This window comes from Anabas testudineus, chromosome 16 (assembly GCF_900324465.2).
Source record: "Anabas testudineus chromosome 16, fAnaTes1.2, whole genome shotgun sequence".
Classification (NCBI taxonomy): Eukaryota; Metazoa; Chordata; class Actinopteri; order Anabantiformes; family Anabantidae; genus Anabas; species Anabas testudineus.
In genome coordinates, this window is record NC_046625.1 from 4,989,256 (window position 1) to 5,014,135 (window position 24,880).

At 39.1% G+C, this 24,880-nt stretch overlaps 1 protein-coding gene and 1 long non-coding RNA gene across 6 annotated transcripts in view; one reads left to right on the forward strand and one right to left on the reverse strand.

Annotated features, from left to right (window-relative positions):
• Nucleotides 1-923: 923 nt before the first annotated feature.
• ntrk1 (neurotrophic tyrosine kinase, receptor, type 1) overlaps nucleotides 924-24,880 on the reverse strand; it is a 50,962-nt gene continuing 27,005 nt past the window's right edge. For 2 of the 5 annotated variants that reach the window (XM_026371356.1, XM_026371357.1), the window contains exons 3-18: nucleotides 22,864-22,938; nucleotides 21,498-21,569; nucleotides 18,482-18,550; nucleotides 16,646-16,800; nucleotides 15,254-15,396; nucleotides 14,690-14,828; nucleotides 12,144-12,476; nucleotides 11,111-11,128; nucleotides 10,962-11,020; nucleotides 10,769-10,871; nucleotides 9,478-9,633; nucleotides 9,078-9,208; nucleotides 8,284-8,456; nucleotides 5,762-6,002; nucleotides 4,652-4,810; nucleotides 925-2,356 (exon numbers count right to left, since the gene is read on the reverse strand). In XM_026371356.1, coding sequence (XP_026227141.1) covers nucleotides 2,171-2,356; nucleotides 4,652-4,810; nucleotides 5,762-6,002; nucleotides 8,284-8,456; nucleotides 9,078-9,208; nucleotides 9,478-9,633; nucleotides 10,769-10,871; nucleotides 10,962-11,020; nucleotides 11,111-11,128; nucleotides 12,144-12,476; nucleotides 14,690-14,828; nucleotides 15,254-15,396; nucleotides 16,646-16,800; nucleotides 18,482-18,550; nucleotides 21,498-21,569; nucleotides 22,864-22,938 — 2,212 coding nt within the window. In that variant the 3' untranslated portion in view covers nucleotides 925-2,170. Of the gene's footprint in view, nucleotides 2,357-4,651; nucleotides 4,811-5,761; nucleotides 6,003-8,283; nucleotides 8,457-9,077; nucleotides 9,209-9,477; nucleotides 9,634-10,768; nucleotides 10,872-10,961; nucleotides 11,021-11,110; nucleotides 11,129-12,143; nucleotides 12,477-14,689; nucleotides 14,829-15,253; nucleotides 15,397-16,645; nucleotides 16,801-18,481; nucleotides 18,551-21,497; nucleotides 21,570-22,863; nucleotides 22,939-24,880 lie in introns of all 5 variants that reach the window. The other 3 variants (XM_026371355.1, XM_026371358.1, XM_026371359.1) reach the window with 3 other exon arrangements.
• On the forward strand, nucleotides 5,903-8,268 carry LOC113169723. The gene is made up of 3 exons (XR_003299580.1): nucleotides 5,903-5,991; nucleotides 7,616-7,672; nucleotides 8,094-8,268. It is a non-coding gene; the product is annotated as an uncharacterized LOC113169723 (long non-coding RNA).

Sequence of the window (24,880 nt, forward strand, 5' to 3'; positions counted from 1 at the left end):
AGAAAACCACGTAGATTAAATATCTATCTTGTATTAACATCTAAGCTCATATTAGATGGCAGTATGCTCCCAATTTGTTATTTTTCAGGATCACACTATTTTTGTTTATTAATTTTACAGTTTGTCTCATAGTTTTAATATTTTGTGCAAAAGTTCTCTTCCTACTCGGCCATCTTCTATGTCTTTTAGGACCAATGGTCAAAGACACAAAGTGGTTTATTATTAGCAGTAGACACAGACCAAAATGAATCGCTGCTGCCATTATCATAATCATAGGAGGAATCCATATCCTGTATACTCACATTATATAATGAGATGGACGATTAAAAAGGGAAAGTTTCCTACTGCAAAGCTCTAATAGGAATTCCATTTTAAAAATGGCTTCATTTCCAGTCTTTGCTATAGGTGTGTTCCACATCTACCTTCGTCAGGCCAGAGACTCGAGTGCTTATTAAAAAGGTTCATTCTGAAACCACAAATGGAGCCCTTAAGGATAACTGGGACAAACACTACAGAGTGTACTAATCCTATCTGGCCAGAATCTGCTTGTAGACACTAGAAGAAACAATGAGCCAGACATGAGTCCTCCAAGTGTTTTCAGCCCCCCCCCCCATACACCAGAGGAGGTAGAGAGAAAGAGACAGAAAGGGATGATAGCATTACTCACAATCCATTACCACTCCCTGGAGATGCTCTGCATACAGAGTGGTGTGAGGTAGAGAAAAAGGGGTTTGGTTTTGGAGGGTGTTTGTTTGCTGGAGGGCCGGCGGTAAGGCAATATGAAACTTGATTATTCCTTTTCAATAACTGTCTGCTGAGCATCCCGTGGAGACGTCGCAGGTTGCTGATTAGTTCGTCAAAATAATAGAAAGCTCTTCAATAGCCTTGTTAAGATGTCTACCTTTAAGTACCGAAAGGCAGCCCAAATCATTGTTCGCTCTGCAGCATATGATAATGACAGATTGACTGATGCTGAGGGATGTTCCTGTGCAGACAGCAGCAATATTTTAATCAAGTTTGTTTATTTTTAAGGGCAGACGATATACAAAGTGCTGAAGTATTGTACTGTTAATACATGAAGATATATTTTTTGGTCATTAATACAGATTATGTACATTCAGTATTTACATTTAAAGGCATCACAGTGGTTCGTACAGTCCCCCACTTGAAAAATACCGCATTTGGTTGAGGTTTTTTTTTTTTTCCCCCGTGGTGGTGGTGGCCTCACCACCTCCAGTCTCTGTTTCAGTGCCATCTGTCCCTCTCCTGCTGGAGTTTCACTCCTTTAAATCCATCTGTTACCTCTAAAACCATCTCACAGTGTCACCTCCCCCCCGTACCAAATTTCACTGCAGTGCTTTGATTCTGAAGGTCGTTACAGTAGCATATTAAACATTGCTAATTTGTACAAAAGCCACTTCTGAGTGAGTCTTGCAGGTCAGACACGGGTCAAAAATGTATTTTTTTTTCATTCAACAACAAAATTGACATTACATGTAAACACAGTGGCTAATATACCAGAACACTTCCATTGCTAATATAGGACATTTTGTTCTTGTTTTTGAAAAATAATTATATAATAAACTGGATTTGACACATGAGAAACAAACAAGCTTCCAAAGCTTTTGCTTTTCCAACTTGGATATCTTATATACATTTACTGAGAGCCTTTAAATAACCTCCCGTATCAAAATTCTGAGTACAAATGTCTGTCTGCTGTAGCCAGTGCTGTAAAACTGGTTTTCACTTTTGACTTATGAAGTACCCTCTCTTGTAATCATCTGTTTGATTTTCTAATTGCCTTTCAACATAAGTGTCGGCTGTAGAGTCGTATAAAATGTACCACAGCTTAGCTCACAAACCTCTGCAGGGACTTCAGAGCCACAGTCCTCGACAAGCCATTTTCTGAATTCTTATTCCCAACAACGTAAAGCCCATATATTGTTACTTCAACACTTATCCATGCATGTCCCTCCATCAGGCTGATCCCACTTCAGATGAAATTAAACACTTTGGTAAACATTTGACAGGTTTCCAGAGAACAACAGAGCAGTAAACGGGCTCGGCTCCTTTCCACCAAGGCTGAAAAGGAATTAAAAGAATCAAATAAAGACGAGGCTCAAACTCCCCCAGCCTCTGATCTCCTCTCCCTGGTTGGTTCTCCACCCCACTAGCCCAGGATATCGAGGTAAACCGGTGGGTTCTTGACCAGATCGAGCAGGCGGCTGTGGATGTCCTTGATGACCATCCTCTGCTGGGGCTCTCTCTGCCAGCAGCCCTGCATCAGAAGGTACACCTCTTTGGGGCAAGTGCGCGGCCTCTCCAGTTCCCGTCCTTGTGTGATGCATTCGATGGCCTGTTGAGGTAGGAATCCAAATAATGTGAATATGCTGTATTGTGGTGCACGGTTACTGCACGATAAGAACAAGAACCAGATCAGTTTGATTTAAGACCTCGGCTCTCAGATGGTTTAAAGCTTATTCACCTGAAAACTGACTTCTTAGTATTGTAAAATTTATCAGCACACTCACAAATAGGCCATATGTGAGGTGCTGACTGCTTTGAGTAAACATTATTTTGTCACTTTTTTCTAGTGTTGATTCAGACCAAAGAGACAGCACAGGAGTCAGCAGCCTTGCTGACAGCTCTCTGAAAGCTTACATGAACAGCAGTGGGTTAGGGTTAACCGATATTTTTTGCAAAATACTAATGTTTGCAAGCCAACATATAGGTTTATAATAAGTTTTATTGTGTTATGTTAACGTTTGCTAAACATAAATTACAGCTAAAGCCAATGGTGCATTACTGGTTAGCTGATAAGTTATAATCTATAAGGAAATATACTCTTTATTTTATATTTGATTCTGACCTTCAGTGACGGCCAGTAAAGAGTTAGTAGAAGCAATTCACTTTACAGCTTGGTAATAACAGTAATATTGCAGCAATAACAAGGTCATAGAAGGTTAAAATCAAGGTAATTACAATGTAATGTCATTAATGTCATGTTATTAATGACTCATAAGTCATTAATAAAATGTAATAGGTAGTAGGGAGCGAAGTTCCAGGATAACAATGTAACAGGAGCATTATATAGAGTAAAAAAACACATGGGTAATAATGTGGAAACAAAGAGCTACAGTAACAACCTAGGTTTCTGTGTAATAACCATAAAATATAGCTGTAATATTCAAAACAACCTTTTTCTACTTAATTTCAACATAATATCTGTAGTGATAAAGATTGGTGATATGACAGCCCCCCAGAAACAAAGACATCCTAAACCATGGTTACAGGATAAACCATAAATCCCTATTGTTATTACTACCCCACTATTAGCCCAATATTAGTCAGCTAAAAAACTACCAAGTTAGTTTCAAGGTCACTATTAAAGCAAACAGTGACACTGACACAGTGTTACCTGACACTGTGTACTGCAGAGTATGTCAAGCAAATGAAATGCTAAAATATTTATATACAAACTAAAGAAATATATAGACACTAGTCCCATCGCTCATATCATATCATCTGAATTTGTCGTTAAAGCTACCAGTAAAAACATGAACCTGGCTAATAAGCATGGCTAAATACCATTTAAGTGCTGAGAAAACATTTTGTCTAACCAACTCTAGAGCGCAGGCAGAGTACGCTTTATGCTATGTGAAGGACAATATTTTTAATAAAGAGAAACTTTGGTGCAACAGGCTTAGTATTTAAACATGTGCAGATATGTGTCCATTAGCTGAGACCTCGTGACAAATGAGAGCAGCTCAAATATGAATAACCTCCAGCTCAGACACTAATGGCTGCGATGATTGATTGAGTTCACACGCTCTTACTGCTCAGTGAATAAATCACTGTCGAGGATGAGAGAGAGGATTTCACGGCGCTCTCCATTTGAAGGGTTACTGACTCAATCTCTTCGGCATTGTTAACCTTGGCCTGATCCAATGAACAGAAGAGGCCTGTCAGCGTTGAGCCACTTCAAGCCAACATGGCCCGTCACTCAGCCTCACAGCTAAACAAAAAGACCCACAAGACTAACAGCTGCCCAAAATGGCTGCTGTCATGCAGGGTGCAGACTCAGTGTTTTGGGATGATTTATCTCCTCCACTGTGTGTTTAGGCAACATGATAATTTCACCTGTCCCTCATTGGCCGAGACAGATTAGGTTAACAAGGTTAGAGCTCATTGGCCCTGGGCAAAAATGAAAGCCAATGAGATTAGAATTGAGTGCAAGGGGAAAATGATCTACCCTTCTCTTGAAAGGAGAGAGGGTTTCGGCCTGTAATAGCACTGCTGTGGTCACAATGGAGTCCCACTTCTCTGTGCTCGAGTAGAAAAGGCTAGACTGGACTGCCCTTAATTACTATGAACTTATTGATTAGTTCAAGACTGCAGAGCCGTGGAAAACTTCAGCAACATATCCACTGAAGCATCAGCAACTACAAGGATTTTCCTCTGGCGCAGCTATAGTTCAGCTCAGGCTAACCTAAACTTTAGTTTTATAGTTTTGCGTTCGTCAAAGTTTTGGTGGAGCTTTCAACCTAAGAAATAACAATTCCAGAGAAAACTGCTGGGAAGCCGATAACCAATTCCATGTGCCAATAAAAAAATAACCATGCATGTTGAATAACCTTCCTTTCCAGCTTACCTCACTGTTGGATAGTTGGTACCAGGGCTGTTTGCCATAGGTGAAGATCTCCCAGAGGACCACTCCAAAGCTCCAGATGTCGCTCTCTGTGGTGAACTTCCTGTACATGATGCTTTCTGGAGGCATCCAGCGTATTGGCAGCATCGTACGTCCACCCACCTGAGGAGGAAAACAAGACAATGTATGTATCTTAACCCAAAATGCAATATAAATGAATATGCAATGGAATGTGAGGCATTTTTATCATTACTGTGAAATGGAAAAGTCAAGGTAAAACCTTGTTGATGGAATTAAGTAGACATGCCATCCTTTTTAAAAACAGACATTTTAACCAAATCTCCAAAGATTTCCATTATTATGGTTCATCCTTGAACTGTCTAGAAGAGCAGCTTGAAATCAGTCTGAGGCCATTCAGGACATTATGGACAAAAACCGCTTTCACTGCTTCAATTCATAGTTTAATTCAGTGCAAAAAATAAAATGGACCTACAGCAAGATGATTTAAACTGCAATATTTTGCAGAGTGGTGGGAAACTATCTGTGCATACGAAGGACAAATGATGCAGTAACACAGTCGACCATCAGTTTCCACCCAATGACCTATAACGACAAAGTGTAAGCTCATGTATAAAAGGTATTCACACCCTAATTCAGTGCTATAGAGGAGCCCCTATGGCAGCTTCAGGTCATCATAGGTAAGTCTCTACAAGCTTCTCACACTTTGACAGATGCTCTAAAGCTCAGATTGGATGGGGATTGTCTAGGAACTGCCATCTTCAGATGAAGTCTAGGATTTGGCTGGGTACGCCCTGTCAGGGCTTTCAGGTCACTGTCATACTGAAACACACTGAACATTCATCCCTCTGACTGGTTTGCAGTTCACTGCCGCTGAGATGCACCTCTGTAGCACGATGGTGCCACCACCATGCTTCACAGCAGATATGTTGTTGGCTCAGTGAGGAGCTGTGCCATAAAGAGCTGATTGATGGAGCGCTGCTCAGATAGCTGTCCTTCTGGCAGTTTCTCCCATAGCTGCAGCAGCCATCTGAAGCTCTTAGAATCAACAAAGCAAACTAAATAAGTCTTGTTTTATTTTTTCCAGTCACCTACCCGATAGTAGTCTGTGCTGTAGATGTCTCGTGACATGCCAAAGTCTCCAATCTTGACCACCAGGCCCTCCCCCACCAGACAGTTGCGGGTTGCCAGGTCGCGGTGAACGAAGTGCAGCGATGCCAGGTAAACCATGCCTGAAGCGATCTGGGCGGCAATGTGCAGCATCTGGGGCAGAGTGAGCTGACCCAGTGGGGGCATCTTGGACTCCTCCAGGATACGAGCATCAGGTCCGTGAGCTCTAAAGACACAGGGAAAGCCATATCATTACACATCAATTATATTTAATTATAGTATGATGATGAGGTCTGATTTATCTGGAGAAATGTACGTTAAGAAGGAGAAATGTCTGTAAAATGTATTAATACTTCATTACAATTAATAGTCTTTTATTTAAGTACATAAATAGTATCTACATAATGTCCTTAACCTAAAAACTACTACAGAAATGGTGATAAGTGCTGTTCCCCCACTGTATTACAGAATTATTAGTGATGCATCAACCTGTAAGCTTTATATGTAAAGAAAGAATATGCTGTAATCTGCTATTCTTCTATTTTTCTTGGCTATTGATGATTAATCAAACATAAGAATTGGTTTCTCAGTGTGTCGGTAAGTATGGCAGTAACCTTGGTTGACCTGAAGTACATTGACCTCAGCATGCAATTTGCAGATTGAGCATTTCTGACAGTTATGAGCTCTTGAAAGTATTACAGACATGGATAGAGTGACCACGCCATAATTAAGCCATTTAACAATGACGCTTAATAGAAAACATAAGGCTTGTAATATGCCTACAATTGATTTGCAATAATGCAATTCAGAGATGCAGAGCACATTGACAGTTGTTCTTGTGGACCATAAACGCCCACTCTCACGTCTAACTCCAGCCCAAATGAGCAAATCACAGATGATGCATCTCCATCCATCCTAATATCTCTCCTCTCCACTTTGTCCCCTCCTTACAAAAGGAAGCTGTCTATACAATCACTATTAGTTTAGAAGGCAGGTGGCAGGGTGGGAAAGCAGCTGCATTGTGGGGGCCCTCAGACGTTTCACCCATTCTGTCTGCTGGAAATGCGATTTCCATCCATTCGTGAACATATATCTTAGGCAAAGTCTGTGTGGATGCATGTTTCATTCCCAATATGTCTCCTGTAGAGGACACCTGGCAGACAGCATCAAGTGCGTCTGCTCTGTTAGTTTGGTCAGATGGTTTCCCAGGTGCCAAGTGAGCTCTAATAGGTCAACACTGTCTCAGTGCTCTGTGAGTCCTTCAGCTCCCTCCACAGGTTTCTAAACTTAGATGTTGTTGAAAGAACATGTTTCCAAGCTTCCGTCAGAATGTCACACAACAATTCAAGAGTTAACATGAACTAATTAGCTACATAACCTCTCCTCAAGATGGCAAATTAGATCAATATACAGTTAAAGGGAAGTGCTGAATCTGGTTATTTGTTGTGTCCATCAGCATTCAAATAACATAGTGCTTTATTTGATATTCATAAAGACATCTTGTAATTCTTATATTCGCCCCGTACCTTGACATGTTGTGAATCACATTCAAACCTTTGTGAGATGCAACAAGATTCTTGATAATTCACTGCATCCTCAATTTTCTGTAACACTGGGGTGATATCATTGCAAGTAGATAAAAACGTATTTAGCATCTTTGATTTAAAGGCTATTTTAGGGGATTTAAATAACTAATGATGTATCTTTAAGTCCCCAGATTATTTAAACCCATACAAACAGTGCCTAAAAGACTTTTCATGAAAAGAAAAACAGTCCATACAGTGTATCGTACAAACACTTCCTCTGCCATCCTCATGATTTATGCTTCATGCATTTCAGTTTAAACACAGAGCTCCACTTCACTGAGTGACCACAGGACCCACATGATCCACCAAGGTCAGCTGAGTGGGTTTAACTTTTAAATACACATCATGTTCCGCTGACGCTGTAGAAGCAATTAAAAATATTTACCGAGCAGATTTATTTGATATCTATATGTCTAATGAGTTGATAAAAAAAAAACAACACTTCAACAATGTCCTTCATGATGATGTTATAAACCATTAATTAAATGTTTAAAAAGTCTTTATAAATATAAAATGTGGTCCACAGACATGTTAACATGGGTAAATTTAAGCTGTATCTAATGATTATTTATGCTATTATTGAATTGAAATTCAGTTCAATTTGCAGTATATCGTAGCTGCACTGTATTTTTTATTCCATTGTCTTTTTTTAATTCACTACTTGTACCTTATTTTAATGTCTCCATGTGTTAATGTTAAAATAATGTATTTGTTTTCCTTTTCCTACTTAGACAAGTACAATGCTGTGAAAAATGCAGTCTTGTTTGTGAGGCCATGATACAGAAGCTCCTGACGCTCCTGCAGCTTTTCATCCATCACTTCTAATTATTAACATGAGGAACAACTTGACACAGACTAAATGCTGGAAGGTTCAACATATTGCACAGCAGATATAGACAGATGAAGAGGTGTTCTACGTACCGAAGGAAACGGTTGAGGTCTCCGTGCCTCATGTATTCAAACACCATGGCCAGCGGCTCCCCATCTGTACAGACACCGTAGAATCGCACAATGTGCTGGTGTTGGAGCATCGTCAGCAGCTCTGCTTCCCTCTGGAAATCCTGCCGGGTTGACTCGTTGGCGTCCTTCAGAGTCTGTAACCACACAAACAAGAACATGTATATAAGAACGCTGGTTATTCTTTTTTTAATATAGCATTAAACTGGATAAAATAAATAAAACACGTGATAGGAGAGGTTAAAAACCCTTATGTTCAAAACTTTAAAAAATAAAAACCAAAGGTAAACAATAGATAATGTAACATCATTTAGCAAAATACAAAGAAAATATAGAAAAAGCAATGTAATGAATATAAACTGTAACAGATAGCACTGTTGCCCCACAGTAAGAAGGACCTGGATTCAATTTCACAGTCCCAGAATTCCTTGCAACGTCCCTGAACATGACATGAGTGATGAGGAAAGCAAATATCTGATTAATGGGATGATAAAGAGTCATTGCCCTGTTGTTATTCACTGTGGTTTGCATTAACCTTTGGTAACATGAGCTGGTATTAAACCACCTGACTCTCCTTTAACAAAGACATCTCACTCTGAAACCACAGGATGTTATTTCAGATTGAAGAAGTATTAGTTTGAGTGTGCAGTAGAAAATACTGTAGCTTTATGTTTTTCATGTATTTTTACCTTTATAGGATAAAATAAATAAATAAATAACTAAATACTGTACTGAGAAGCACTGTAAGAGTTACCCACCTTGATGGCGACCAGCATCTTGTCGCAGTCTGGACTAAGGTTGGCACACTCTGCTAGGTAGACTTTGCCAAATGCTCCTTCACCCAGCTCCCACTTCAACACAATGTCCTGCCGTTTAATATGCTGGACACCTGATAACAAAATAAAGAACAGGCTTAAGCATCTGGGTGAACACATCTGGAGAAGACTTGATGCTTTTTGCAGTAAAAGTTAATTGTAATTGTACAAAAATAATAAAAAACACCACCAAGACACTCAAGATTAAAATGTGTTGGGCATAATTAACAATATTCAAGAGGCTTAAATTTAATCTAATTCTGGTGAATAGGCTAGAAGGTGGATTTGGTAGCAAACTCTTAGACATGAGCAGTGTGGAAACAAGCTCAGCAGTAACACTCACACATGTCTTTGTCCTTAATGATGCCGCAGAAGTACTGTGGATTCTCGACAAAGCTGGACAAACCAGAGTCTTCATCTGAGGACGGTGGGCTGGTTCCAAAGTTCATGAAACGAAGTGACACAGCCAGGTCGTCCTCTGTGCCCAAAACTGATGAACCTAATGAAATGGGGAGGGATGCAAACAGAAAATAAATAAAGAAGTGAGAGATATGTAAAACCTAATCAGTCTCCAACCATTTGTGATTGCAGTGGCCATCAAAAGAAGCAATTCAGAACCCATTTTTCCTCTTCGTGGAATCAATGTTCTCCACTACCAACTTAGTTTCACATTTATTGGTGCCATGGTGACAGGAGATGACAAGCTCTAATAATCACCATCATCACCCATGCAGCAATCAGGACACATTGAACTGAAAAAAATGACCATATAGGAATGGTTAGCAACTCCTGACTATAGTGCGTATTAGCCAAACAAGTGGTGCCCAAATTGTAAACCTACTCAGCAAGGCAAACCGCAGAACCCCCAGAGTCCAACACGGTGGAAAATGGAACAACAAAGAGAAAGCTCAGAGGCAATGGAGGGATGGAAACAGGGAGCAGGGTCCACTTAGGCAATCAGGCCCACTTAGGCACTCTGAGAGTGAGAAGGGTAGATGTGTGTGTGTTGGGGGGGTGTGGTCCAAGTGGAGCTATATCACGTCTAGCTGTTCCTCCATCCATCCATCTTCTTTAATGGCCCTCACCACGTGGCGGTGGCCAAGAGAGGTTTCTGCCGCTGTTCTCATGCAGTAATTAAGGCACTTTAGACCGACCGACACAGCGGCTGCCTGTGTGCAAAGTTACAGCTCAGTGGAAATCCTATATTAGTCCGTCTCTCCTATGCATTACCTTCTGAGAGCCTGACAGAACCATCTGATTTGAAACAATCATTTGGCGGAACGTTTGATTATGGCCCATTCCAGTTCACACATGCATGTTCAGATGAGGTTCTGGACTGAAACAAATCATCTAGTGGAGCAGACTCCTGTGTGTGACACTAGCTCAGCAACAGGAAAAATGAAACACACACACATGAAAATTCACTTGTAAAAGAAAAGAAAAGAAAAGAACAAGTTATAGTCTGACTCCAAACCTGTTGTCTCAAAGAACCAGGATTTCTTCAAACAAATAATTCAGTATTTTAGGAAAGTGGTTAAGAGCTAGATGAGAGGATGGACACAGCACCACACATTCTGTATGTTATGCATGAACTAGCTTCTTTATTCCTCATGGAACAAAATGAAATAACTTACGGTGAATCCCAAACTTGGAGCGCTGGCCACACTTGTTAATAACCAAAACCATGATGAGAAGAAAAGCGCAGGTAAAAACAGCGAGACCCACAGCCACAGACACCTGTACACAAGGAAACAACACACATTTACTTCCCAACACTAACGCCATGAGAACGTTGCGTATCAGTAGTGTATAGGAATAACAACGTACCACAAACACTCGACTCTCTGGGTTCTCTGTGACATCCAGGTCTGATTTGTTTGTGGGAACTGAGAAGCAGAAAGAGATGCGTTAGTGAAAATTGACTTAAGATCTTGTTTCAACACTGCATTTTTGAAGAGAATCAGTCAAAGACTTACTTGGATCTACATCAAGGACTGGCATGTGGGAAGCAAGAACACAAACACATTTATGAATACATAGTGAACAGATCCAATAATGCACTCTGCCGGAGGTTGCACTGAATATTTAGCCACTTAACATTCACATCCAACCTTTTTCAATATGGTATGGTATGATAAAGATGGAACAATGAAACACCAGCTGTGTAACCTTCTTAAATAACACTTACATATATTATTACGAGTATTAGGTAGGTATCTACTAAGCTACAGCACCTCTACAGAATAGACCTCACTCTAAATATGTATATTAAATATTCAGTTAATTCAAGTTTAATATTCAAAGACAATCATTCATATTTTACACACGCAGTCATACGGTATTTACCTGAATAACAAGGAATTAGCTATGCTTTGATTGATTAGGTGTGTAGTCCTAAACATATAAATCATATATGACAAGTGAATAACATTGTATGCCTCTGACTTGTTGTTAAGGCACTAATTTTGTATTCTCCAGTAAAACAAACAAACAAAAACCCACTTGTAAAATGCACCACTTTACTTAAGAGGGCAGAAAATAGAACCTAATGTTTAAATAATACTCAGTAATCAGCAACTTGTCATTAGTTTATTAGTATTGTGCCTCTCAGCAGCTGATTTGGGTTGAATCAGGATCGAATCATTAAAACGGTCAAGATGTTGACTCACACATCTCAATGAATTAATCAGAACGTTTCATTAACCTATGATTTTATACTATATACGTATATGCTGAGTTGTTTCAAATCTTCAGGCATTAATGAAATACCTGGTTGCTTCTTATTTGCTTTGTAATGCCTCAGTACTTACACAATACATTACCTTACTGTAAAGTAATCAACTACTGTGACTATTTCATTGGACCAAGCAGTGTAAAATTATTAAATATTTAGATCGATTTATTTTTTAGCTGCTCTAATGGCCTCCTCTGTTTGCTATGGCAGACTCCTTGGAGAAAGAAAATGTAAAAAAAACATCCTGCAGCTGCAAAACAATTTCAGGAACTTACCAGGAATTATCCCCTCAGGATCGAATGGTTCGAAGGGGTTGTCCATAAACATCCCCGACGCAGTGGCCACATCCCGTCCCAGTTTGTTCTGCACAATCAGAGTGTAGTTGCCGTTGTTGATGTGGGTGGGCTTATCGAGGAAGAGACAACCGTGTTTCACTGATCCGTCACCTGAGTCGGTGATTAACTGGGTGTAAGTGTACATGTTCTCTTTCAGCTCTTTTCCATTGTAAAGCCAGGTGATGCTTGGTTCAGGATTACCATCCACCGCGAAGGGGAAACACCAGTGGTGCTGCGGCACAGCGTTCCTCAGGAAGAGGATTTTGACTGGAACTGGTGGAAGAGAACAGATTTGGGAGTTCAGAGGAGGTTAGAGAAGAGAAGCAGTAAACTAGCAAAGTTAAATACTCCCAAATGCTGAGCTGCAGGCTGCTAATTTGATAAAATGGAAGATTTGCATTAATAGTTTGGGGAACTACACCCCTTCATATAAATTAGATGTGAAATCACACTCATGTCTCTTTGGTGCAGTTAGCCTGCCTCTCTCTCAGAACATGCATGAATATTTTCTCAGTTTCACATCATTGATGGTTAAGTATATTTAGATTTTGCTGCAGGACAAAACTAGGACATTTTAAAACATGTCATGAGTATTCTTTCACTTTTACACAGACTAATTGAGATTACAATAAAGAGTGAGGTATCACTAGATAACTGCCAGTGGTGGGGGAAATATTCAAGTAAAAGTGGCGTTATGACACTACAAATATACATCATCATCAAATTGATTTAATCATAACTTCTTATTACTTTATTAACGGTAAAGGTCTAGCATTTAAAACATGTTCCAGCTAAAACTTTAAGCAGCAAGCCTGTACTCCATGATTTTATGCTGAATGTGCACCTTTATCATACAGGACATGAAGGTGAGTCCAGAGTGCTATAGGTTCCCTGTGAGTTCCCATGAATCAATGTTCTCCATCTACACTGCAAACCTGTGCTGACCTGCTATGAATAATAAATCCTGGTCATCGTCGTGCTCCTGACCACAAAAGCTACCTGGAAGTTCAGTTGGACATGAAGTTACAGGAAATGGCCTCATTTAGATCGAACACAACTCTCAAGTGAAGAGACCCCTCATTCTGCTCAGGCTGTTCTGCTGCTCTTAACCCATGACCCAGCCTCAGAAAGTGCTGTGCTAAGGGGATACCGAGCCATTTGTCTCTTCATGGGGGCTCGCTGTAGTCCGTTACACTGAGTGAAAATTAGTGCTATTTATCACATTTCACTAATCATCCATTAGCAGCCTCTTCTAATCTTACTCGAGCTATTTAACTGCAGGGTTAAAAAGAAGGCTGGAATTATGTTTAATGAGCCTTTTGGTTCTCAGACCTCATTTAAAAAAAATGTAGTAAATGCACAAAATGATTCCTGGCAACGGTCCAGGTAGATTCATTATGAACCATACCCTCTGAATGCAAAATATCAACTTTTGTGATGATGGATATTGATAAAAACTTATGCGCTGAATTCCCCTTTAAACTTTAAAGTTAAAAAAAAGAAAATGACACTGCAAAAAATACGATTCAGAAAAGCTCTTTTATAAAAGGGAAGCCACATGAGTAGCATGAATCAATGGCAGAGAGCCACTCAGCAGTAAACACCCACTGTTCAGGGAGGTAATTAAGAGTAATTAAAGGGCTAGCGGTTAACGAGTGTCCATCCACCAGGGGGGTGATGTTGATAGATTAGCTGCACTAACGCATTTACAGACTGCCAATCACTGCGGATGAAGCGGTTTTCCGGAGTAGGAGGGAAAGTCCATTAGCACAGGCTTAAATCAGATCTTAGCACGGGTTATCAGCCCTATTTTCCTGATGCTTATTATCTGTCCCTTGATGCTCATGCATTTGGGTTCAGCTGATTGGCGCCCCTGCTCTTTTTGGCTTTATTTTCTAATGAGTGACAATGGCTTTTTGATATACGATATTGTTTTGGCAGTATTTTCAGCAATGTATCGCTAATGCATCCTACTGCATTTTGTGTAGGACCGCTGGGTGCTGTCATTCCTTAGTGTTCCTTAAAATTCAGATGCACTAATGCATCTCTGAGCAGAAAACAACAGTAAATCTCCTGGGTCAAGCTGCAGATGTAATTTAGAAGTACCGTGTATAAGTCAAAGAGTTCTTTAAGAGCAAAGAGAGGTAAGGTTACTTACTTTGGTTCTCTCATTGTTTCCCTGCATGAAATGGCAAGTCATACCTGCAGCACTTCACTCATATTATTTAACACTTCTCACCAGTCGCCAGAGTGAGTGGCAGATGACAGAGAGCTCCATTAGAAGCATGGTGGGTACATACTCGTATTTGTAGAAGGGGCATTTAGAAGAAATCAGTGCAATGCATTTTCCTTTTCTCTGGCTGTCCACCCTGCCTGCACTAGAAAAATGGCCCCAGTGTGCTCTCGCCCTAACCTCCATTAAGCCAGATGACTTGTATTGAGCCTGTGAGCTTTCAGGAGTGTTGTTTTATTTTGCAGGCACTTACACTCAATGTCTAGTTGCACCATCTCCTCCCCAGGCCCAGCTTGGTTCTCTGCCTCACAAGTCAGGTTATGCAGGTTGTCTTTGGAGGAAACGTTGGTGAGGTAAAGGACCACCTCTAAAGCGGTGCCCCAGAATCTCTCCTGCAGCATCGAGCAGCACACACAAACAGGAGAGGAGGTTAATGCAGCCAGGTCACAGCTATGTATGGATCAAACAGAGACTTGTACAGGTTAGAGGGATGAAATAGGATCTAGTTTATTCTACACGGATGATCTGAAACCTATTTATGTCACTGTAAAGACAAAAGAGTTGATCCAATCAGAAAAGGAAGCAAAGAAAATGAAATAAAACAAAGTATCAGACCAGACAGATATAACCACAAGCAAAAACACAGCAGGACATAGCAAAAAGCAATAGAAAGCATATTTTGAAGTTGAATCCCTAAAGCAGTAATAAAAGTGCGATCAAGAGTTTAAAGGGAGATGGAAGTCTAGAGTTTTAGTAGAGTTACATAAAGTCCTGGGTCTTAGGATAGACAGTAACACATACTGTGCTAAAATTCTACCTGGGTAAAGAAGGGAGAGTGGAGCTCATCAGTTCGCCATCTCACATTGGGAGTGGGACTTCCCGTCACGTGACACTCAAATGTCAGGTTGCCTCCTTCTTGAATCTTGTATTTGGACGAGATAATTGTCACCTCAGGCAGACCTGCCAAACGCAGAGCAGACAGCATGAGCACAGGTCGCATATGTGATGGTACAACTGAGCCGAGCTTTTTTTAGCAGTTCAGAGAAACAGCACACAGCCAAAAACTCTCTTATATGTTTCCTGGCAACAAGATGTTCATATTGTATGTGATTAAAGTAGCAAGGCTGAGCCAATTTCCTCACTGCATTTCAGTGCACCTGCTTGTTGAAGGCATTAAAACGCAAAATAGGAACAGATTATTTGTATTTTATATTTTCCAAGCTACATGATTACACCACATGAGAACAATTAAAGATAAACTTTATGAACTTTACAATAAAACATTTAAAAATCCTCTCCATTCATGTTTTAAAACAAGGTTCTGATAAGGGCTTTCTCTTTAAAAGTTGTTAAAATTACATCTACACTCTTTCTTTGAAAAACTTACATTACATTCATATTTTTGATTTCAAAAGTTAATATTTCAAGACACAAAATCTCTCAAATCACTTTACTGAAAAGTCCATTTGTAAGGTGTATAATGCAATGCACTTAGTTTCCAAACTAGTTTTGGTGTCACGTTTAAGCACGTGGAAATAAAATTCTTCTGCAGGAGATAAAGGAGTAGAACAGCATTTTATTTAATAGTACTCTGCACGTACAACACAACACAGTGCTGTGCAAACATTTTAGCCACTTCATATATATATTTGTATATAGGTGTTTATATTTATAGAGTGCCCTGTACCTCACCTGTAAGTCACTTTGTAAAATGCGTCTGTCAAATAACTAAATGTAAATTTAGGTTTTTGTTTTCATCAGAAAGGCATACAGTAGGATTTGTCCTGAAATTCATTCTACGACATGGCAACTGAGTCATAAAAGAACTGGATAAGAAGTCAAGTTTGGAAATTACATGAAGAGACAAAAGACAGAAATCAGAACAACTGTGGCAAGTTCTCCAAAAAACAACCGAATAGAACTGCTGCTGTTAGAGTCACATACTTATCTGATTTGGTTTGATTTGGTTTCTGTTTACTGCTCTTTGTAGAAACGGCAATTGATAATTACAAACTATTAATAACATTATTTTGATCCCCATACTGCTGTTACTGCCTAAAACTTTTGCACAGCACAATATTCTCACAGTGAAGTTCAAACTTCCAAACTGAAGAAACAATAACAAAACCATTTATTAGTACAAAGAAAAACATGAAAAACACTCTGGGCAAAATTTAAATTCTGATATCAAAATGAAAGCCAGACTCACTGCAGTTGTCTATCACCAAAGAGTCAAGGAGGATTTTCTCGTTGTCTGAGATACAAGACAACATCTGGTTGTCCAGGTCGCCGCGTTCACTACGCTGCCACTGCTGGAGCCAGTGGAGGTCACAGGAGCAAATGAGGGGATTTTGACTCAAAACCCTGAGGAAGAAAGAACGAACAGAAATCTGCGTTATTAAGAAAGAACAGAAGTTGGTGATGCTACAAGACAATGACCCAAAACACCAGAGCAAGTCCACAACAGAATGGCCTTTTGGAGTGGCCAAGTCAGAGCCCAGACCTCAACCCAGTAGAGATGCTATAGAACAACTTGAAGAGAGTCACACACGAGACATCCGAAGAATATGAGTTCTGCATGGGCTAAAATCCCTCCTGAACGATGTGCAGGTCTGACCCACAGCCACAGTAAGAGCCTGGTTGAGGTTATTGCTGCCATGAGTGGGGGTTCGGGTTTTGTCCACTATCACTATAAGGTTTTTTTTATGATTGTTCTCAATAAAGATATGAAAGATCAGAATTTTTCGTGTCATTATTATTATTTAGGCACATTATATTTGTTAATACTCTACTTAGATGAAGGTCAGGTCACGTTTTATGAGAAATTAATGCAAAAAATATGGAAATTTCAAGAGATTACATTTTCTTGCCACTAACAATGTTATGTAGCAGATTTTGTGTTTTTACTAGCTATTCCTGTAATTTAACACCTGTACAAATAAAAATGTCAGCTTAGGGCATGAACCCTCTATGTTTGAGGAATAAAAACATAGTGCAGCTTCTACAGCAGCATTTGGTGATACTGATAAAAGGTTGTCAACTTCAAAACAGCCAAAACCTGCATACTGTTGGTATACTAAACCAACAGGAACCTTTGGAAATGCAGGAATCCATGACTATGATCTGCAGATTGGTGAAAGCACTGCAGTGAAAACATGTTGATTCTGGACAGAACACAATCAGTGGTAGAAAGTAACCAAGCACATTTACTTAACATACAATGTACAACGTATAGGGGTTTCTACTTTACTTTAGAATTTTAAATTTTCTGCTGTTTCATACTTTGACTTCACTACATTTCAGACAAATGTTGCATTTTCTACATTTAATTGATCACTATACTTACTAGTTCAATCAAAAGACTTAATTGACTGATCGGTTTGAAATTCACAAACTACCAATCAGTATATTACAACTTATATTGATCATAAAAAACTGTTAAAATCATCTCCATTGTCGCCAGCTGCATTAAAGTGATGAACACAATTATGTAACAGTGATCATCATTAAATAAAATCATATTCATTGATACTAAATTAGCCATTTGGCATAAATAGTACTTTTGGTATTTTAAGTATTTTGTTAGCTAACCAACTTGAATGCAGTACTTTTACTTGTAACAGACTATTTCTACACTTGGGTTTTGCTACTTCTAGTTAGTAACTGATCTCACCACTGATCACAGAAACCTCTTTTTCTTATGTTGTGCCTACTTTCTGCTTTTTAATGTGCAAATTTAAAGTGAACATAAAAACAGGTGAATGGAAACACGCTTTTAGAGAACATGTTAAGAGTCTTCTGATCCTTGATAAGAGGTAAAAAGAAAATTGGATTTAGTACATTTTGCATTGCGAACACATGCTGACAAATTGTATCTATCAAGATATTATTTGATATATGTGAATGTCTTACACTAATGAACATGTGCTTTCTAAAGTTCATACTTTGAACTGGTGGTTTGTCGCATTTCATCATTTACAGCCAACATAACCCGCTGTAACAAGAAACTTATTTGAAATTATTCTGTACTGTAAAAGAAACTCACAGGTTGAGTAGTGGTAGAAAATGAAACACCCTCCAGGAAATATGCTCCAGTGCGTTTGAGGCCAGATTCCTGTGAAAGATAGCAAAAAAGAAAATGTGATATTTTCAACTGAACTAATGAAGTCTTCTGGATGGAAAGTAAATGACTTCAAGCTTTCACATGTGGTACTTTTGCTTTGCCTGCATTTTACATTTCTAATGAGCATACAAACAGTAAGATTCACCCTGAAATTAGTCTGCGATGTTGCCATCTGCTTATAAGTTGCTTTGAGACAAAGCATAAATCACAAAAAAGAAACAATTCTCAGCTTAAATAATGGCAAAGAAAAATCTAGTCTTTTTTTTTCTTCTTGTTTTTTGTAATCTAGTCCTGTTCTGCCATCATTCTGACATATGATTGCACACTTTCAGAACAATGCATACCTGCTTTGAATTGCTCTCAGTGGAAAACCTTAATGCATCCAAATGGGTTCTGATCAATTGCCTCGGCAAGATTTTCACACTGGCCAGGAGCTACGTTCACAAACATCTCCAGTTCACCTCTCAGTGTTGTGAGAGTAGCATTTAGTACATTAGGTGATTAGTGCAGAGTCACACAATCGTCTTATTGGACAGACGCTGCCTGTCTACACAGAATTAAATAGTCCACATTATTGCTTTTGGGATACAGCAATTCTCTCTTATTGTAGAATTTGATCTAAGTTTAGAAAGTGCACCAGTAAAATCAGATGTATTGTTGTGCTTTGGTGTTATAAACATAAGCTAGGCTAGGATAAGGAAAATTAATAAAGCTGAACTGAACTGATAGAATCCATGCTGATGGCGTGGCTCTAGAGATGGTCAAAGACTGCAGAAAGTCCAGACTGCAGTATCTCAATATCTCCTGGGTGGAATATATTGAATAATGTTGTACTAACATGATTTTCTGCATTAATTTGTCATTAAAGTGTGATCTGAGCTTCATCATTAAGAACAAATATGATGTGCCTAAAGTAACACAAAAAATCTGATCTTTCGTGTCTTTATTGGGAACAACCTGATAGTGGAAAAAGTCTGTGAACCCTTTACCTACTGTCTTACCTACTATCACTTTGTAACTCTTGTAACGCTTTATGTAAATCATTGATTCTTCTGAAATCTCCTTTTAGTGTGGCATGGCTCACATACGTTTTTCACTAGCACTATGAGATGTTTATGGTTGTTCCCAATAAAGAAATAAAGAAAGATAACTTTTTTATTATTACTTTAGGCACATCAAATCTGTTAATACTCTCAGATCACACGTTATGACAAATTAATGCAGAAAACCATGAAATTCCAAAAGGTTCACATACGTTTTCTTGCCACTGTACATGGTGCATGCTAAGGACACTGGTGAACCCCATCTTTTAACCCACCATGAAGCTTTGTGATGTGTAGAATAGGGTATATGGGTTTCCTCCAGGTAGGTGCATGTGCAGCCAATCACTGCTGACCTTTAGTTGAACATCTTATTACTTATAAAATGTGGAAGAATTTGATCATCGATCCTTCAACAAAAACTGGACGTCATAATAATGCTGTGATTGATTGATGCTACTTATTATCTTTTTTCAATTCTCTCATGTCACTAAAATATCATCAAATCATCTCAAATGATCCTCAGACAGCCAAGAAACCAGGCTGTAAATAAACCTCCCTCAGAAGATGACAAGAAGCCACACAGGGGAGAGCGTGCATGGAAACCAATACATATTCACTCTGGCAGGGCCAAGGGTTCAATTATTTGTTTTCCTTGCTCCCCAAAGTTCATGTCAGATGGGTTAGCCATTGGGGCTTATCCATTACCAGCTCGATTCCTTTCTGGGCCCACAGGGGGAGATCAGAGATGGGAATAGTGGCTCATTCTCCTTTAACCGCTCTTAAGAGCTGAATGCATTCTTATAAAACATGATGAAAACGAGAGCAGAAAGAGAGAAAGGAATGTAGTCTGAGCTGACAGAGCCTCCATGTTTACAGCTCGGTATGGTTACAGTCAGCCCCTCTTAATCTCAGAAATACATCTGGTGCACAGAAGCCCCTACGCTCTACCCAACCCTGGCACACCCTCTCCCTCCAAAGTGAAATATTGATTAAGTGATAATGGACCCTTAGTGGAGTGTATTTATTATGCATCAGTTGTCGATAATCTGCCAAAGTGAGCGAGTAAAAGGTGACTGGTGGATGTCTTCTCCAATTTCTCGAGCTCAATCCGCCTACCTCACAATCGCTGCCCCCCCCCCCCAACTCTGGTCCTCGAAACCTCCCTGTCTTTCAGAGAAACAACATGTCACACACACAGTAAAACGATGAGGACAAGATGGTGCCGATAAGGGTCAGCTGCTGATGAATAGACAGATCTGATGATTCTAGTCGATAACTCTTCATAGTGTTATGTATTATTTGGCCTAGATGGCGAAGCCAGACTGTAGAAAGAGATGGCATGATGTAATTTACCAACAGAATAATAAGATTTAGCTACCAGACGGCTCGCTTATTTCTTTAGTTTTGAGTGTTGAAACAGGAGGTGGTTACTATCGGACTGATTTTTATTATCACACATCAGTGTGTTCTTATGGTACAGTGTTTAATAAATTATTATTTATTTGTCTATAAAATATCAAAAGTTCAAAAAGAACATTTAGAACAATTGTCTAAATGTCATTGCATTTATTACAGGATCCTACATCAAACAGCTGGACATAGGATATTGTGTATATAGAATATCCATCTAGAAAAACACCTTCTGATGTCAATTTGTGGTTTCACTGTCTTAAGGGAAGTCATACATTTACCAAATCTGTGGATGAGTAATACAACTGAACAAGCGACTGAGTCACTGCGACTTGATTTGCTCGTCATATGAAGCTCTCACAGGTGGCGTACAATATTAACGGGCTGGCTGAGCACTGACTGACAGTGACAAATAGGCTGACCCATACACACAACAAAACATGACACTGAGAAGACGATCCTTTTGTATCGACACGGACACTTACACATACTGGAGCTTGAGGTTGTATTGGAAGGCAGTGGCAGAGATCAGCCTCAGCTTACATGATGTGACCGTGCTGCAGAGAGGAGGAGAAAACACAGAGAACACTGAAAAGAAAAGTTTCTTTTGACAAAAACAAGTATTAGAAAAGTGTTGGGTTAAAGTTTGAACATGTACATAAAGCCTTCAAAACTCCAAAATACTAGAAATAGTATTGCAGTTATACAATACTTTGTGACATAGAAATCCAAGTAACTTTTATATATGTTACACAAACTCAATCTCCCCTGACTCATAACAGAGGTAATAATTGTAGACTGAGTCTAATCCTAACACTAACAACATTTAATCTTCTGTACAACAGCATACATCCAACAATCTCTGTAACATGAGAATGCTCATGTGAATAAAGTCAGGTCCATTAAGAAGTTGTTTTCCCAGTTCTATGTGAACTGGTCTGTGCAAAAATCAGCATTATTCAATACTTTATGGATGAAGCATTATGAGCCAAAATCAGTGGCTGGTCTTTGTGTCTAAATGAGAGCAACACTTTAAGCAAGAGTGGAGACTATTAGGGAAACAGATGATAATAGGCAATATGTCATTGTTTATATGCAAACCTAACATAAACCTGAAGCCAAGCAGCCAGACAGAGTCATGTTTAAACAGAATCAATTAATCTATTTTCTTTACTTATAATGCACGTTTAGTCTCAGATTGTATAAGAAAATCCTTTTTGAAAGTAACAGAGCTCAGTTACATGACACAAAACAACCAGAAAGAGTTGAAAGGACCAATAAGTGACACATACACAAAAACATGTCAGAAAATAACCAAAGCCAAAGATTAAGACAGACAAAAAACACTGAAAAGAGACAAACTGACTATAAATTAGCAGTGATTTTATATATCTTTCAGTCTGAGGGTGCTACATGTGCAGGTGGGATTGGGGGCCTTTTACCTGCTTGTGCCCAGGGGCCCATTTTCTCTTAGCCTGTCCATGCATTAAGTACATCAATAAATATAACTCATGGAGGTAATGCTTGCTCTGGTAGCTAGCCAACCAGAGCTAGAGCCAACAACAAAAGTTGACTTCAAACACCAAAATAGATCATCACCACCACTCAAAATGACAAACTGCTTTTGTCCACCTATCTGAAATAAACTCACTGTCCGCAGGATTAGTAAGAGCTGTGAGTGTCACTGCCACTGTTGTAATAGCAAACTGCATATGTACTGTGTAAGAGCAGGAAACTTCATAAGCATAGCAACAGTAAGTAAAGGGTAGGGGGTTAGTAAGGTCATAATGTAGTGCGCACTGCACAGTACGAGTCTGTGTTGCAGTAAATGTAGAGAAAGGCATTACTTACAGGTTCTTCAGCTCTCTGTAGTTAACAAGATCAAATTCTGTTATATTCTCCAGTCCAGTTTGGTTTTCTATGTAACTAGTTAATAGAAAAAGGAGGGGGGGAGAGGGAGAGAAAGAGAGAGATGCAAGGTAAATACATACATTTTGTTGTGACCTTCAGTTGTTCATTGTGAAGCCAGATGCTGAGTTAAACCAATGCTGAATGTAGAAAATAAGAGAACACAGACAAAAGGACATACAGTAAAACTAAACTACAAAAACAAGTGAATGAATTTCTTGACCAGGGACAAAGAGGTTTTGTGTTTATCATTTAGTGAATTCCAACTTTAACAACGTTATAGTGAACAAAAAAGAAGAAAAAAAAAAAACGATTTGCCATTTGAAAAAGGGCAAAACCACAAAAATAAAGAGAACAAAAGAGGAACAGCTCTTCATATTTTTTTTTAGTAAAAGTATAACAGAGAAATACCATTGACAGTTACAATGCACACTAAATACCAAAAGCAACAGAAGAGGTTGAATGGAGTCACCTGTGTAACCTTTGAGTCAACATGCAGGAGCTAATTACCCAAACCATTAATCCCCTCCCACCCCCCCTTTTTAAAGCATTGTTATTCATCACTGGGGAAAAAAGTGGAAAGAAAGGAGAAGGGAAAAAAAGGTGGTGCGACTTTGGGAACTGTGGGTTGAACATAAAATTATGATGATGGAATAAAAGAAGAAGGTTAGCATACAAAGTCAACCCCACTTATGTGTCTGGCCTGAGTGACATCCACCAAAATCCAAATAACAACAGATCACGCAACCAGCCGAGACGTCCACGGACCCACCAGCCACAAAACTCATGTCAGAGCTTTAATCTGCTGCTCGTGTGGACAAAAAATGATGCCTTAGAAGCCTGCAGAATAACTAGTCAGCACACAATGCAGAAACAACCAGCTCTCATCTTGAGATGTTTCAATAGATGTTTGATCGAATCTACCAAGGATCTCACTGGAGCAAACTGTCCCCCCTTTTCTCTGCCCTCCTCCACTTCTAACTCCCCACTCTCCAGAAGTATATAAACGTTTTTAGCATTTAGCTCAGAGGACGCTTCTTTAATGCACTTTTTCTGAAGGGATTAGATTCACTGGATACAACAAGTTGAAGGATCTTCAGCTAGCTCTTGAATACGTTATAACATCCTTGAGAAACTTTTTTTTTTTTTCAGCCATAAATGAAGCAAATAATCAAAATAAAAAGAAATTAGAAAAATTTGAGTAGATTACCTTGAAGGAACCACAATGGATGATGAATGGAAAATTAGACATGAAATATGAATATGCATGCACGTTGTCTGCCAAACACCGAGATACCTAAAAATAAGAGTATTTAAACAAGAGCAAACTCAAAAACTACCTGAATAAGTTTTAATGTTCTTTTATCCCCAAACTTACTTTGAATTACTTCGAAACAGTAATAATAATAATAATCTTCTTGTCCTGTTTTCAAGCCTCATACCTACATTACCTAAAATGCAACTCCACTACTGACAGTTCCTTTGGAGATTCATGTGTTATGCTAATGGTGGCTAATGGTGCCCATTAAGCTCATTTTATTGCTTTATATTTGTTGTGATTTTCAAAGTTGCAGTCTTCAACCCCCATCCGACTGTTTCTTCAGGAATATAACTTGGGACTTCATAGGCTTCACACAAGCAGCTAAAATCTTCACATATGTTCACGTACACTGGCAAGAAAAACTTGAAAACACCAAGAGATTACTGGATTTTTACAGTGAAATGTTAAAAACAACAAATGTATACCAAAACACAGAAAAAACAAGGTCCTCATTCACCTGTAGCATCTAAAACGTCAAAGATTACCTTTTACAAAACAACTACCAATTGCTACTCCAGCACAGTTCCACTTAAAGGCTTTGGAACTATCTGTTGTCGTTTTGTGGATGGTCTTACAGTAAATTGATCATGCATGTGCTCTCAGGTGTAAAAACATCTTAGAAGACGTCCATGTCCAGTA